The sequence below is a fragment of the Bombyx mandarina genome, chromosome 10 (genome assembly GCF_030267445.1).
Source record: "Bombyx mandarina strain Sakado chromosome 10, ASM3026744v2".
Classification (NCBI taxonomy): Eukaryota; Metazoa; Arthropoda; class Insecta; order Lepidoptera; family Bombycidae; genus Bombyx; species Bombyx mandarina.
In genome coordinates, this window is record NC_143217.1 from 4,216,215 (window position 1) to 4,232,976 (window position 16,762).

The 16,762-nt window shown below is 37.1% G+C and overlaps 1 protein-coding gene across 6 annotated transcripts in view; it reads right to left on the minus strand.

Annotated features, from left to right (window-relative positions):
* SERCA (ATPase sarcoplasmic/endoplasmic reticulum Ca2+ transporting SERCA) overlaps positions 1 to 16,762 on the minus strand; it is a 29,861-nt gene that overhangs the window by 995 nt on the left and 12,104 nt on the right. For 3 of the 6 annotated variants that reach the window (XM_028182737.2, XM_089730207.1, XM_089730208.1), the window contains exons 3-12: positions 8,159 to 8,176; positions 7,868 to 7,950; positions 7,676 to 7,780; positions 6,007 to 7,592; positions 5,747 to 5,936; positions 5,136 to 5,283; positions 3,481 to 3,739; positions 2,909 to 3,053; positions 2,528 to 2,737; positions 2,119 to 2,236 (exon numbers count right to left, since the gene is read on the minus strand). In XM_028182737.2, coding sequence (XP_028038538.2) covers positions 2,119 to 2,236; positions 2,528 to 2,737; positions 2,909 to 3,053; positions 3,481 to 3,739; positions 5,136 to 5,283; positions 5,747 to 5,936; positions 6,007 to 7,592; positions 7,676 to 7,780; positions 7,868 to 7,950; positions 8,159 to 8,176 — 2,862 coding nt within the window. Of the gene's footprint in view, positions 1 to 300; positions 2,237 to 2,527; positions 2,738 to 2,908; positions 3,054 to 3,480; positions 3,740 to 5,135; positions 5,284 to 5,746; positions 5,937 to 6,006; positions 7,593 to 7,675; positions 7,781 to 7,867; positions 7,951 to 8,158; positions 8,177 to 16,762 lie in introns of those variants that run through there. The other 3 variants (XM_089730206.1, XM_028182738.2, XM_028182739.2) reach the window with 1 other exon arrangement.

A 16,762-nucleotide genomic window follows, 5' to 3' on the forward strand; every position in this document is an offset into this window, starting at 1 on the left:
TTGGACCATAAAAATGTTTTGAATAAATGCAATTTTAATTAAATGCCAATTATTGGAATTTTCATATAGTTTTTTTTTTGTAAAATACACAATATAAAAACAAAGCCGGTATAAATATGTAATTAAATTATTTGTATTTAAGCTTGCAAAACTTTGGTTAGTACCAAACGTATTAGCAAAAACAAAAAGTGTTACTTTCTTGTGAGGATTCTGAACACATCTGAAAGTGGAATGTTGTATGTGTGCGATGTAGGTAGGGTGTTTTTTAGTTTGGATTTTCAAAGGGAAATAATTAAAACATTAATTGTTCACTATTTTAATGAAAAGTAAAATAGTTTGTATAAACGACTGTACATTCAAATAAGTTAATCTGGTATTTTTTCAGGGTACAAGGACAAATCACAACAACGTTTTGAGCATGCCCTCAAATTGTGCAGTGTATAGTGTTACATTTTCACATCATACCGCTGGCCGTAGATACCTGTAGTTGTGTTGAATGTGTATAAAGATATTGTAAGGCATTAATAAAATTATCTGTGTCGGCGAATACATTAACACTAAAGTTTTACTAAATTACTTAAATATCGAAAAGTTGTACAATCTTCTAGTAAAACTTTTGTGGCTATGTATAATTTAGCAAAAGATTTATATTTTAGACCTTTTTATTAGATAAAAAAAAATTGCACTCGGAAAATATCACCATGCAATGCACACATGCAAGATCACTTCATTTAATCACAAAAAAATCTTATGTACGTACGGACCTTTCTACCTTACAAAGAACTTGATAAATGGACAAAATTCATATTTACTTACAATTATATAATGTCTCGTTTCTAAAATAGATGTTTACCCCTTAATCCACGAAAATTATGTTCGTACATACATTACGTAAACAGTTTATTTCAATATTACTCTCTATTTCCAAATTCGTAAATAATGGTACATCAATTCATATTGAAATAAGGCTATTTTTCATTTGATTTGGCATTCAATAGCCCAGGTAGTGGCTGTAAGGCTTACACCTGTGCCACTTGATTGCATATCAATAATAATAAATATAACATTCATGGTTATTATTTTGTTGGTAAGGTTTATAAATTATTATAAGGCGAAAACAAAAGGTTATTATATGAAAAAGAAAAACGAAAATGCGTTAGGAATTGTTATAAAGCAGTCACAAGTGGAAGGACAATAGTTCTCGATTAAGACAGAACGCTGAGAAACATAACCACGTCCCTATCAATAACACGCTTACTATAAATTATGCTAAACTTACATTGCAGCTTACTATATTCCTAGTAAGTTTCAATAACACGTCTGTAGTCCAGGAGGACAAGGTACTGAGTATGTGCGAGTCCTTTATTAACATGTTAATTTAAAAAAAAGGGAGCTTCGTTTCATTTAAATATACAAAATGTACCTTCATAGATTTATTATCTAACTTATAAATACTTCTCCACAAAAACCATTTTTTGGTGTCACAAGTAAGCAGAATGAAGATCTTCACAGCCACTTCACATCAAAAAATCGTGTAGCATGTATAATGTAATCGGTAAAAGTATGAAAAATATACTCGATGTATTCTCGCCTCTAAAAATGAGCTCCAAACTTTTTATTGTCTCGCACATAAATAATGCACTAGGAGCGAGAACGCTCCGTCGTTTACATCTATCTACACCTAAGCGACACAGAGAACACTAGAGACTAAACCGGAGTCCTTCGTCGCGACCGGGACCGTGCACTAGGGATGTCACTTCACACACGGGTGCGTCAGAATTAGCATTCCAAACTGTTAGATGACGGGTACTGTGGTGAGCGCAGCTCACAGTCCATGTGTTTCCACAGTAGAATTCGTCGCGCCACCCGCGCTCGGGCGGGCTCGGCTAGTGGCTCGGCTAGTGGCTCGGCCAGCGGCTCGACTGTACGCTAGGGGCCGCTCGAGCGGCGGGGGGCGCGGAATTCGGCGGGGGTATTAGGTGTCAACAAACGGGATGGCGCGACACGCGGGCGGGCCGGCTTATAGTGGTCCGTAGATGATGATGCCAAAGAAGACGGCCCACATGAGCACAATCCATTGCATGCCGTGGAGCCAGTCTAGGACAGTGCGCGTCTCACCATCGGAGATCTTGCGCGCGACGAATTTGAGCACTTCATCCAGCAGTACCACGGGTACTGAGAACTTCATTACGGTTACCCACTCGTCGAGCGACAGCGGCGTCACTTGGAACACGGCCTGTGTACATAATCATGTTAAGGAAATTCATAGCATGATAACATGAAATCAATGAGCAATTGTATCAGAAGTGTCTTTGAAGCTAAATTTAAAAAACAATGATTAATGCGCCAGAAGTTTAGGATCCCAGTTCTACGAGTGAGAACAGGATGTTACTACTGCAGAAATAAACAAATCGGTGGGATTTGGCCTGCGCCGCCTTACCGCGTGCTCTATCAGATACGAAATCTCATAAAATCTATTTTATGATTAAAGACAATTTTCTAACCTCTGAAATAAAAAGTCACTCACCGAAAGAACCTCGACGTAGAGGATGACGAAATGAAGAGTGAAGGAGAGCGCCATGGAGCCGACGAGCCACAAGTTTGACCAGGGCGGCATGGTGACCAGAGACTGGTTCTCAGACAAGCTGTTCATGGCGTTTAACATCTCGATTGTGACCAGCACTGAGAGAGCCATCGTCATTGGGTGAGGGTCAGTGAACACTTTGCAGTCAACACCCTGTGAATATTTTATTTTTGTAATAAAGTATCATTTGAATATATTTTTACTGCCTATTAGTTATATCATCATATCTTACTCTTTTATTTCCTTTCAAAAATTTACACCAATTTTTTTTTCAATTTGGTTCCCAAGTCTAATTTTATTATTTTACTAAAAATTGATTTTTACCTTAAATTCATCACCACCGCTGATACATTGTAAGTGATGAGTGAGTTGCCAGTATGTCATTTGAGGTCCGTACGGGGAGTACATGAACCACCAGGAGGCAGCGCCGACTGTGGCCGCACCTACGTAGCCACCGATAGCCATGTATCTGTAAATTTAAATAACCATGAGGAACAGTGGACTCCAGGATATGATTACGCTCACTGTAAACATCACTTTTACCAAATCTCAACCGATATAACTATTATATACTAGCTGACCCGGCAGACTTCGTAGTGCCTCAATCGATAAATAAAAGACCTAAACTTTTGTATAAAATAAACTTAAAACAAACAAACGGAATCCGTCCGATGGGGAACACATCAAAGGAAAAACAAAATTATTATTTTTATTTAATTCCGAGCATTTCATATTTATCTAACTTTAAAACCTTCTCTGGACTTCCACAAATAATTCAAGATCAAAATTAGTCAAATCGGTCCAGCCGTTCTCGAGTTTTTGCGAGACTAACGAACAGCAATTAATTTAAATATATATATATATATATGTATATAATATATATATTTTCAACTGACCTGAAGAACAGCCATCCGGAGATGAGACCTTCGTCAGCCTTGCGAGGGGGCTTGTTCATGATGTCGAGATCGGGAGGATTGAATCCGAGGGCGGTAGCGGGCAGACCGTCAGTGACCAGGTTCACCCACAGCAGTTGGACGGGGATCAGAGCTTCGGGCAGACCCAGAGCGGCAGTCAAGAAGATCGAGACCACCTCACCGATGTTGGATGAGATCAGATAGCGGATGAACTGCTTCATGTTGTTGTAAATAGCGCGACCTGGCAAAGATTTATATGATTAATATTTGAGGTCGACCTCTCTGGCGGGTGAATAAATCCACAATTTTTCTGTGGATCTCTTATATGTGGTATTTACTGGTGGTAGGACCTCTTGTGAGTCCGCACGGGTAGGTACCACCATCCCGCCTATTTCTGCCGAGAAGCAGTAATGCGTTTCGGTTTGAAGGGTGGGGCAGCCGTTGTAACTATACTGAGACCTTAGAACTTATATCTCATGGTGGGTGGCGCATTTACGTTGTAGATGTCTATGGGCTCCAGTAACCACTTAACACCAGGTGGGTTGTGAGCTCGTCCACCCGTCTAGTCTAGTAGATTAGTAGGGTGGGGAGCTAGTCACTTGTTTCTACTCCGTGCCAACTGTTCCCGCATGTTTAGGATTTAATATAAATTGGTAATTGGTTTGTATTCACAAAATACTTAAATAGAATAAACCTTTTGAAATAGTATTTGTTTTTTGTATGTGTTTATCAACGGCAGGGTCGTTAACAACTTGCGTTATGCGGACGACACTATCCTTATTGCAGCATCGGAAGCCGATTTGCAAGCAATTGTGAATAAGGTTAATGAGTGCAGGGAAGAAGCCGGGTTGTCGATAAACATAAGCTAGACCAAGTTCATGGTAGTCTCAAGAAACCCGGATTTGAGTTCAAGCGTATCTGTAGCTGGGAAACAACTAGAGCGGGTACGACAGTACAAGTATTTAGGGGCTTGGGTAAACGAAGGATGGGAATCTGATCAAGAAATCAAGACCCGGATAGAAACTGCTCGAGCCTCTTTTAATAAAATGAGGAAAGTTCTTTGCTGTCGTCAACTGAATATAAAGCTCCGAGTCAGGCTACTCATGTGCTATATCTGGCCTATCGTCATGTATGGTTGCGAAACGTGGACCCTGAAAGAGGACACTACAAGACGCCTACAGGCATTCGAGATGTGGTGCTACCGTCGCATGTTACGCATTAGTTGGACGCAGAGGGTCAGGAATGAAACCGTGCTTCAGCGCGTTCATATGTCCCGAAAAATGTTGCCTTCTATCAAAAAGCGCAAGATAGAATATCTCGGCCACGTGCTCAGGAACGATAGATACATGCTGCTGCAGTTGATAATTATGGGCAAAGTGGACGGAAAGAGACGTGCTGGGCGAAGAAAGAAATCATGGCTCCGGAATATCCGGGAGTGGACCGGTATTGCCTCCGTCGAACAGCTGTTCCGGCTGGCTGCAGATAAAAACGAATATAGAAAGCTAACGGCCATCCTTCAGGATTGAAGAGGCACTGGAAGAAGAAGAAGATTTGTTTTTTGGCAAAATCAATATTGTGTGAATGAATTTCAATCAAAAGAAAAAAAGATTTAGTGACTAAATAAAGGACAACATTACCTTCCTCAACAGCAGCGACGATGGAGGAGAAGTTGTCGTCGGCCAACACCATCTCGGCGGCGGACTTCGCGACGGCCGTGCCGGATCCCATGGCAATACCAATCTCGGCCTTCTTCAGAGCCGGTGCGTCATTCACACCGTCACCAGTCTAGGAAAAATAACATAAGATTAAACTCTATCGATACTTCACCCAAGTGTCCAATCAAATATAAATATTAATGGCATTCGATTATATTAGTGAATATTTCCGTGGCGACCGAAAGTGAGTAAGTCCGCGAAAAGCTTACTAAATTGAATTACCCCATTATTTTATTACTCGTCGCTATCATAAAACACAATACTCTGTAGTATTGATCGAGATAACTTTAAAGTATTATAGTTTATAAACAGCAGCGCCCTAACGTAAACACAAAGCGTTTCTAATATGTGGTGCGAAATGTAAACATTAAATAATACCGGCGGACTAGCTTTCAATACACTATGAAGACATTGTTTGCGGTGTACACTTATTACGTTTTACTGATTTTAACAACTTTCAGTATATAGGTACTAAATAGTTTTTGCGTGTTCACTCTCGTTCGAGGCCTAATATGTTTTGGGTAAATACTGACCATGGCGGAGATCTCGTTCATGCTCTGCAGGTACTCTACGATCTTAGACTTGTGCGCGGGCTCCACGCGCGAGAACAGGCGAGCCTTGGCGCAGGCGCTGCGCTGCTCGGCGATGGGCAGGTCATCGAACTCGCGACCGGAGTAAGATTTGCCAGTGGTATCTTCGTCCTCTCCGAATACACCGATACGCCTAAAAACATTCAGATTAAGTATCGAGAATCAATTGAATGAATGGACCTAGAAAAGTCTAAATATTATACCTGCAGATGGCTTCGGCAGTGGACTTGTTGTCACCGGTGATGACGATTACGCGAATACCGGCAGCGCGACAACGAACGATCGAGTCGAAAACTTCTTTACGAGGGGGGTCCAACATGCCGACGACTCCGATGAACGTAAGGTTGACTTCGTAAGTGTAGAATTTGGTAGAGTCACCGAGATCCATTTCGTCGGGTTTGAGGGGGTTATCGGCCGTGGCCAGGGCCAAGCAACGCAGCGTGTCGCGACCAGTACCGTACTGGCGGGTCAAGTCCAAGATGCGGTTCTTCAGGGTCGTGGTCAGAGGAACCTTGCTGGTGCCGACGCGAGCGTGTGTGCAACGTTCGAGTACACCTTCGGGTGCTCCCTTGACAAATAGTTTGGGTCCGTTGCCGAGGCGCGAGGGTTTGAGGGGTGTGCAGTATGTCGACATAGATTTCCTGTCACGAGAGAACTCGAGAGTGAATTCTTTCTTCCACTTGGTCTCAATTTCTTGACGCACGACAATAGCAGAGGATCGGCGATCTAAGCCAGTCTTAGGAACATTGAAGGGATTCATTTTTTCAGCAAGAACAATCAGAGCAGTCTCAGTAGCTTCGCCGACCTTTTCGAACGCCTGTTTGAATTCGTTGAAATCAATAGCGGAGTCATTGCACATTACGCAGATGGTACCGATCTCGTGAAGAGCATCAAATTCGGCAGCCTTAACTTTCTGTCCTTTCAGATAAACGTCGCCGATTGGTTCATAAGTTGAGCCAGTGATTTCAAACTCGAGGAAGCTGCTGTCGCCACCTTCGATCTTCTCAAAGATGAACATGCGCGATACGGACATTTGGTTAGTGGTCAGTGTGCCGGTCTTGTCGGAGCAGATGACGGATGTGCAGCCAAGGGTTTCGACCGACGGTAGAGACCTTACGATAGCGTTTTTCTTAGCCATTCTTCTGGTACCCAAAGCGAGACAAGTGGTGATGACGGCCGGAAGACCTTCAGGGATGGCAGCGACTGCTAAAGCGACGGCTATTTTGAAGTAGTAGACGGCGCCCTTGATCCAACTTCCACCGTGAGCGGGGTCGTTAAAGTGTCCGATGTTAATGGCCCACACAGCGACACAGATAACTGAGATTACTTTAGAGAGCTGCTCACCGAACTCATCAAGTTTCTGTTGGAGAGGAGTTTTGATTTCTTCGGTTTCTGACATTTCAGTACGGATCTTACCGATGGCAGTGTTGAGTCCAGTACCGATGACGATACCGCGAGCTTTACCGGCTGCGACATTAGTACCAGAGAAGAGAATGTTCTTCTTGTCTTGGTTCACGGCGCGGGGGTCAGGAATGGGGTCGGTGTGTTTGATGACGGAGACAGATTCACCAGTCAGGATAGACTGATCGATACGGATTGTAGTGGAGTAGATTTTGATAAGGCGAATGTCAGCAGGGATCTTGTCACCAACGGACACTTCAACAACGTCCCCGGGAACAATTTCCTTGGCACGGATTTTTTGTACTCCAGATTTGTCTCCTCTTATGACTTTACCCATTTCAGGTTCGTATTCTTTTAAAGCTTCGATGGCAGATTCGGCGTTTCTTTCCTAAATAAGAATTTGTCGGATATATTAATGCTTAAATTCTCTTGAATTAATGCACTGCTTGCAATTTAGAATGATAATCTTACCTGCCATACTCCTACTACAGCGTTAGCAATAAGAATTAGTAAAATAACGAAAGGTTCAACGAAGGCTGAGAATGCATCTTCGTGCTCTTCAAATAAAGCTAATACCTGAAAATTACACAAAACCAGTTAAAACACTACAAATCGATGGGTCAACTGATTTGATTTTTATTTAGTAACATAAACGATACTCACGAATGAAATAATAGCAGCTAACAGCAAAATCTTGACTAAGAGGTCGTCGAATTGTTCCAAGACTAACTGCCATATACTTTTGCCTAGAGTGAATTGGTGAGTTTATTAACATGTATTAATGTTAAGATAGGGCATTGATTAACTCAAAGAGGTCATAATTAGAGTTTAGTTTAATTATGTCGCACATTTTTATTTGCGCTAGGGTACTATGTGGTTGTATTATTATTATTTTTTACTACTTTACATATGCATAATCATAAAAATTGTTATAATTTTCCAAACGTTTCTTACCTTCCTCCGTAGGCAGTTCTGTAAGAGAGGAAAACCACAATTAGAGCTTTGAACATAACATCAAAGGAGATCATTTAGTCAGCGATAAACTTATCAGAACAGGCGTGTGATCCATCTCGCCAGTTACGATCGTACATAAATACTTTAGATTCGTTTGGGGAGCTAAATTTCAGACGAATTCAGAAGACATTCGACAAATATTCGTTGCAAGCAAGACTGTTTTTTTTTTTTTTTATTATTGCTTAGATGGGTGGACGAACTCACAGCCCACCTGGTGTTAAGTGGTTACTGGAGCCCATGGACATCTACAACGTAAATGCACCACCCACCTAGAGATATAAGTTCTAAGATCTCAGTATAGTTACAACGGCTGCCCCACCCTTCAAACCGAAACGCATTACTGCTTCATGCAGAAATAAGCAGGGCGGTGGTACCTACCCGCGCGGACTCACAAGAGGTCCTACCACCAGTAAACCAGTATTTTTAATATTGTAATTGATATAATTGTATAACATAGGCTGGCTGTACATATTGTTTCGGTAAAAATAAAAACAATAACAACATGTGAATTTGGATTCTTATATGAGTATCCATTGCGTTTCCTCATTTTCGCGAAAATATTTGATTATAATATTGATATTTTTATGACATTAAACACGTAGTTCGACGATAAACGAAACAAAGATTGGCAGTGGCGAATTTTTCCATGAAAGAAGTGCGTGTTTCAATTCAATAGATAGCTTGCTTCATTCAACCTTTATACAATTGTACTAATACTATTAAAATTAGGATCATTTGAGCTTTATATTTTTAAAACGTTGTTTTATTAATGTCCTATGCTTTGTAAATATATTTTTAATCCCAAATATATAGGCGAGTCAATTTAAAAACTTAACTTGTAATTTCGTAGTTATAATATATATATTCTAATTAAATAAGACTCGCTCGCCAACGAAAATATAAAAAAAAAAATTAACCGAACAGCCAAGAATATTAGTAATAAAGGTTCAATTCAAGCGAATAAATAACAATTCATCAAACCATAGGACACTAACGATCCTATAAACAAAATCTTCTCTTTCATTTATTCGGTTATTCACATTGAACAAGCCCAAGAAACAATTTGGTTCTGATAAAGATTTTTAATACATTTCAGTCATTACTCTACTATAGTAAATCAAATAAAGATTATTCTAGTTTTTCAAGTACGCATCATATTATCACTGTGCGAGATTCATGCGTCAATATTCATTTCAAGATCGGCTCACGTGAGCAAGAGCTTATACGTAGATAAAACACGATTTTGAATTTTGTTCCTTAATGCAGACTGCATTTAAAATGTTTAATTATTAAATTTTATATATAAGTTTCTATCAATTTATTTCATGTAATCCATCATTTTATTATCATTACAGATAAGTAAATAGTTGTTTTTATCATAAGTTTACCTTATGGCTAACATGACATATTCCGTTTTTTAACATATTATTACGTTTGGTATGAAGGATTACTGTAGATGTTTTACAAAACGATACCCTATAATATTATTGTATAGTACAGAAACATTATTGCCGGAAGTGCCAATGTATGTTAGCAATAGTTTACTTTATTTTAGTTAAGGCATAAAGGTTATAATTGTTTAAAAATCTAATCTATAAACGACCTTTGATGGCTCTGGTTGGAAAGTCATAGCTGTAGTAACTATCACGTGATCATAACAACACGTACGTATTATGTTGTATGCTAATGTTAAAAGTAAATATAGGAACGAAGGTTGATTATTTATCAGTTTAAATCTTTTAATGCAAGAATATATCACAGTTTAGTCTTGACAAATACAATTAAATGCCACAGCAATGTGTCATGATTATAAAAAAAAAAAACACATTTCCTATAAATGTTGTGATTTAAGTATGCATATTTCTTATGATGAAAGGACTTGCACCGTCTGTTGATTGAACGGAATAAATCTATCTTGAATCTAATGAACTCTGGTGGTAGGACCTCTTGTGAGTCCGCACGGGTAGGTACTACGGCCCTGTCTATTTCTGCCGTGAAGCAGTTAAGGGTGGAGCAGCCGTTGTAACTATACTTGAGACCTTAGAACTTATATCTCAAGGTGGGAGGCGCATTTACGTTGTAGATGTCTATGGACTCCAGTAACTACTCAACACCAGGTGGGCTGAGATCGTCCACTAATTTAAGCAATAAAAAATAAAAATAAAAATTGGTTCGCCCAAGCGCATTGTGCTAAGAGCTCCGCTTTTATAAAATGAGGGAGGTCCGACGATCGCTAGCTTTTAGACTATAAAGTAATCACCCATCTAAGCAATAAAAAAAAAGGAACAATAATTAACCGAGTAGCGCTATGTACTATTACAACTAATAGACCACGTCATAAGTTTTGTGGTCTGACCTGTTCCATGTTCAGCTAATGTTGACGTCATCGCGGCTTTCGTAATGAGTTCACCAATGTTCCGGTTTCAATTGTCTCTCAATAAGCCGTAACGTATTAGTTCCTATAAACAACACTAATTACGTCCTAGTCAATCATATCATTGGCTATCTAAACGTTTACTGCCTTGATCTCTGTTATTAGTGGAACTCGTGTGAAATGAATGTTATGGATTCTATTTGCGTACAGGTTGACTGCCAGCTGAGTCGTTAATAATGTAAGCAATTAGCTAGCGCGTCGATAACGCCAGGTCAGCATCTGTGCAAATTATTAATAAAAATTAAAAGTAGCATTTGAAACACAGCGACCGCGACGCTTGGCGATATGCTTGTATCATTTCGAATACAATTACGTCACATAGATGCAGACGCGCGTCGTGAATGCTAATAGCGTTTAAACAATGAACCTCTTTTTTTTTTAAACTAATATTTAATTGTTTTCTTTTTGTGTATAACGAATGACATTGACAGGTAATTTCATATGCTATTCTGGCGTAAACGAATCTCTAGATCAGAATGTCATTCGGACTATACTAAGTATTTATTTAACTTAACATTTAATTTACTGGGGCATCATTGTACACCTGTCCACCTTGCTAAGCTTAAAATTATAGACTCTGACGCCTGTTCTTGTGATACTGGCGTGGGGGATTTGAACCATATATTTTTTACCTGCCCCCTATATGATAGATCTTCTTTTTTGAGCAGTTTAATTTTCCTCAAAATACCATTTCCTACCTCTGTTAAATGTTTACTTTATGATGAAAAGCAAAATGTTTATAAATTATTATCCAAATTTATAATTGAAAATAATATAAATAAAAATATATTCTATTCATACATGATTTAGTTTAATATTTTATATATATATTCCATAATAAAAATATATTCTATTTATACATGATTTAGTTTAATAATTTATATATATATATTCCATATTTTCCTTTACTTCCTAATCCTCTGTCCAAATTTCCGTTACCTAATTCTTACAATTTTATCATGCTTTGGTTCCCAAGTTTTACTACTGTCAGTGGCTAAATACATCAATATGTAAAAGCCAAAAAGAAGGGACAAAAAAAAAACATTTAATCATATCACAGACGTTTGATTTGAACAGATTAATTAAATATAAATTGCCCGGCGTGGAATTATCTAGACGTCTTATCTCAGTGTAAACAAAAAAAAAAACGCCAGGTGAAAGTACGATTAACAATAATAGCGTCGCCATGCTCCGTTGTTTTGTTCCATTTCATATACGAGGTCTTTGCAGTTTTTTTTTGTAATTGGCAGTGAAAGTTTAAAATGTTAAGAAGGTCGATATTCACCAGACTAACTTTTTTTTTTTTATTAGAAAACCTACGTGCCTTTTTATTTTACTTTAACATAAAGACTGGTACTATTTTTTTTACTGGGTTTGTAGAGCTAACGGAGCATTCGGTGTTAATTGGTTACCGGAGCCCATAGACCACATGTTAACGTGAATGCCGCAGGTCACATTGAGACGTGAGGTCGACACTAAAAATGAATTACTTAACAAATTCCTCGTTCACACCTGAGCGCTTGATTGCTTCGCGATTAAAATCAGCACTTATCACCCGACCACCAGTGGAAATATTATCTAAATTTGTAACATTTTAAAAAGAACAAACGCTCGTATTTATACCTTGGCAGTTAGCGGGGTGTTGCACAAAAACTATGCGCAGACTGCTTTCTATCGAGTTTTGGAAAATGCAGGAGCGCCACACGTACCGTAGCTTCAAGTCTTATTTTTATTCATATTTCTTCTATACGTCCTCTTCGAAATACTCATTCTTCTGTATTACTAGTGTATAGTAGTCATGTCTACCCATTTTCCGCCGATGGATTCGACCACGCTGACTGTACTATATTTACGTCACAGTGTCTTAAGAGTTTAATGTCAAATAGGGAGCAGCTCTTCTATCCGTTTTAGATATTTTCAAAATATTTGTTTCCCACGTGTTTCAATTAGTGATTAACTAGTGATTTTAATCGATTCGCGAAAACCTCAAAAACTACTATCATGACGTTACACACACTATCCTCCTGTAGTGAATCAGAAATAAAATTATGTAACTGAATATACACATACATTATTACAATAAAAATGAAAACGGCACAGTGAATACGCGTCAGCCGCGTTCGTAGACGCAACCCGCCAACGTAGACCGTCCGAAATAAACTCTTGTATCTATATATAATATTTCAGGCAGTGGGTACTCGAAACCGTTTGCGGCAGTCGTCAGCATTCCAGATCTCCTGACTTGGATTTTTTGTTTTTTTATTTTATTTCATTAATAAGACATTCCACCCTGAAACGTCCATTATCAGTGTCCGATATCCGTGCTGACATTTAATCGTAAAGAAATAGAAACTTACTTTGTTCATTAAAACATATGTAATATTATCTCATTATTTATATGGTAGACTCGAATTTATTTACGTTGTATTAATACGCAGTGAATTTAGGCTGTTATCACATGCGACGCACGTAATCCCGTAGGGCCTATACGAATAATATTCTATAAATAATATAGAACCGGTTTATGTTTGAAACAGATTTTTTCGATTGTATTCTTATTTGATATATTTTAAAGACAACTATCGTTTTTAACTTTACTTTTTTTGTTTTTGCAATATATAGTTTACTATGTAATAATTTAATTATGAACCGCTACTGAAATCCTGTCACGTTTCGCTGCGACTAAATATTAAAAATCAACGATTTGTTCTAATGCGATGATCCTGTTATTTATTATGTGTACTACGCCAGAAACTTATCCCTGAAGTATAGAACAAGAGTAGCATAAGGTTGGGAAAAAAACAAAAAAAATACATTTTTTAATAACAAAAAAAAAATTATTATTTTATATTTCGAACCTGACAGAATTTATGTCGAACGTACACAATAATTAAGTATCTGTTCTCGTTTGAGGTTTTCCGTATTGTGACCGAGCCGCAAGTAGTGAACTGACGCGTGGTTTATGCGATGTTGCCCGATGTAAAATAATCGCTCGTTTTACGAAGCTGAAAAAATAAACATTCGCTAGTCTAGGTAGGTCTTGCGTTGCCTGCGTGTTTTAATCGTCAATGTTGCTTGTCCATCCATTACGGAGGTACAAATAATGATAGAAGAATGCAGACTACGGCAGTGGGTAGAAAATTATAGCTTTCTTTCGTTTATACATAAATTTAATGCTGCTTATAAATTCGTTTGTTTTGAGAATTTAAATTCATTGTCTTAAATCAAATTGATAGATAAGTTACTGGTTTGTTCGAAATGTTCGATTCTTTTTTTTTTAATGTTATTGAAATATGATTTATATTATGCAATTTCTCTAAATCAGTTTGTTGATGCCGTGTTTTTTCGCCAATCATATTGGCAATTTTTTTGGCACATTTTTTTATCGGGTATTATTACTACGGCTATAATACATAATAGGAATATTAAATTTACTTTCGACTTTTTCTAGTTTTAATTTTCTTATATCATTTCCGGTGGTTTCAAAAACAGAAACGAAATATGTGACTGCCTAGTATTTCTTAACAAATTAAAATAGTCCATTCATTTGTTGTGTTTAATATTTAACATATTTCAGTTTCTAAACGTATTATCTTTCAGTCTTATACATGAATATATTAGAAATCGATATATTTTCCTACCTAAGTCTTAATAAAGGCCGAGGGACTTGTTGCGAATGAGCATTATACGTTAATGATACGTTGTCACGGCTGAAGGCATCTCCCCGGGCCGTAAGCTTGTGCACACGCACCACTGGTAGCCTATCCTCGCTGTGGATGCTGGCGGCTATACTAAAAATAGCCGAACACTGGACGTACGCATCATCCATCGATCAATTATTTCCCTGTAATACTGCACAAGCGCTGTCTGATTGATCCACAATGTGTGCTTCTAATGTAATTTAATAGGTATCCATTAAATATTTAAAGAATATCAACCGATCTAATTCGAAAATAGAGAAATCGAATAACGTTTACAAGTTAATGGCAAAAAAGACGAATGTGAAAAGCTTCCCGTCGATTTTTATTACACATTGTAAATAAATAGAACAAATAAAACTACAGAATTTATATCACTATAAACGAATCAAGGCGATAAAGTTATAAAACTGAGGCTATGCGTATTAAAATTTTTAAATGGAAATATCATTCACAACAATTAGATTCATGATAAACAAGTGAAGAGATTACACCGTGAGTCATTTGTGTTTCGATATGTCGTCGGAGGTCGTCCGCATAGCTAATCTTTTTATTTCTTTGTTCTTAATCTAGTGTTTTGCTACTCTTGTTGTTTGATAAGAAATAATAGTAGAACGCGAAAGAAGTAGTAGAAACAAATACACAGAATTTTTATATTTTACTAACTTAAAAAAGCAAAACAGCAACCTACCATGCCAATATATACATAATAATATGTATTTGACATGCCAGTCGTAAATACACTTATGTGTTCCCAATTTATGACTTTCCAAAAAACCATTTGACAAATATGAGATCCTACAGTACTTTCTGAATAGTTACGATTAAAGCGTTCTTAGTTTCATTTCGTATGTAGTTTAGACATCTCGACTGTTGATTTTAACTTGAAGATTTTAGTCAATAATCCATTGACAGATTACCAGTAATTTGAGGCGAAATAACCATATATCCCTTTGCGTAAATGATATTAAAAGGCATCAGAATTTTATTTTAATATGATATTTTAAACAGGCACTGTTAGGCAACAAGGATAATTAAGTGATACTATTAAATGCGATTACTTTCATGGTTGCTGTTTATCACGTGCGTTTTGGACTAATATCAATTATTCAACACGTCTGCCTCTGCAAATATACACACCGAATTTATTTACATTTTCTCTCCTTTCGAAAAGAATTCTTTAAATGTTTTTTTATAAGTGTATGGTGGCCCTGCTTAATTGCGAAGAATTTTAACTAATGGCCGTTGAAGTAATAAAATTAAATGAGCTTACGTATGTTACGAATAAAATAGATTAAATTAATTCACCGAGATGAATACCTACATCATGATATTTTAACACAATAAAAAGAACAGGTAAAAAATACTATGAAGAAACAAGGTATATGTTTAGCAATGTTGTATTAAGTTTTATCACTGTTATTAAGTCAGTGAACTTCTTAGAAGGTTTTTCTTGACTTTGATCTTTATAAATGGGAAACAAAGTCATAAGAATTGATATTGCCTTTGATGACACACATTATTACTAGGTATGGTGAGTTACGTAAATTGAGACCTTAGATCAGTAGTAGCTGTAAATTTATTAAACTAATAAGATACTGGTCAAACATCAAGCCTTCTTGGATATTTTATTGGTGAATGAACTCTGAAGGTCATTGTCCTTCCGAGAAGCGGGTCTCATTCCTATGGATAGGTATTTACAACGCAAAACTGCTAGTAACAAAAGTGTTTATGAAAATAGTCGAAAATACTTTTTATGTAAGAGAAGAGGCGACTGCTACTCAGGGTCACATTTCATAAAAGTACTTAAAATTCCATTTTTCATATTAAATTGTATTTACGCATCGCGTCATTCTGACGTCAAACTTAATGATTCTATAAAGGTAAATTAATCAACTTTTATGTGTTTAATCTTATAATACATTTTAATAATTAAAATGTATTTAAACAGTGGATTGTGTAATAAAGGGTATCAATACCCTTGAGACTTCTATTTTTAAATATTCTTTGTCAACAGTAATGATTCATGGCCAAGTGTAGTTATCTGGCAAAAAATCAAATTTTACTTTAGTAACCATTTGAATTTTAAAAATGTAATGTATTTACTGCCTCTCGCTCACTGACTGCTTTCTGTTTAAATTTTCCACAGTAATTTCAAGAATATTACAAATGCTTGTCTTATGTAAATTTTGTTATTAGATATTACATAGATATTCTAAGTACAATTTTTTTTCAGCATTAAAACAAAACACGACTTGACCTAGTGACTGTCGTCAAATCACAGAAATGTATATAACAAAGTTTCAACTTGACACATTGTACTAGAGATTTTTTAATGTCATTAATTCTTTTTTAATGTTGGCTTAATCCTAAGTTAAAATTAAATCAACATTTTGAAATGCAGCTTATCAT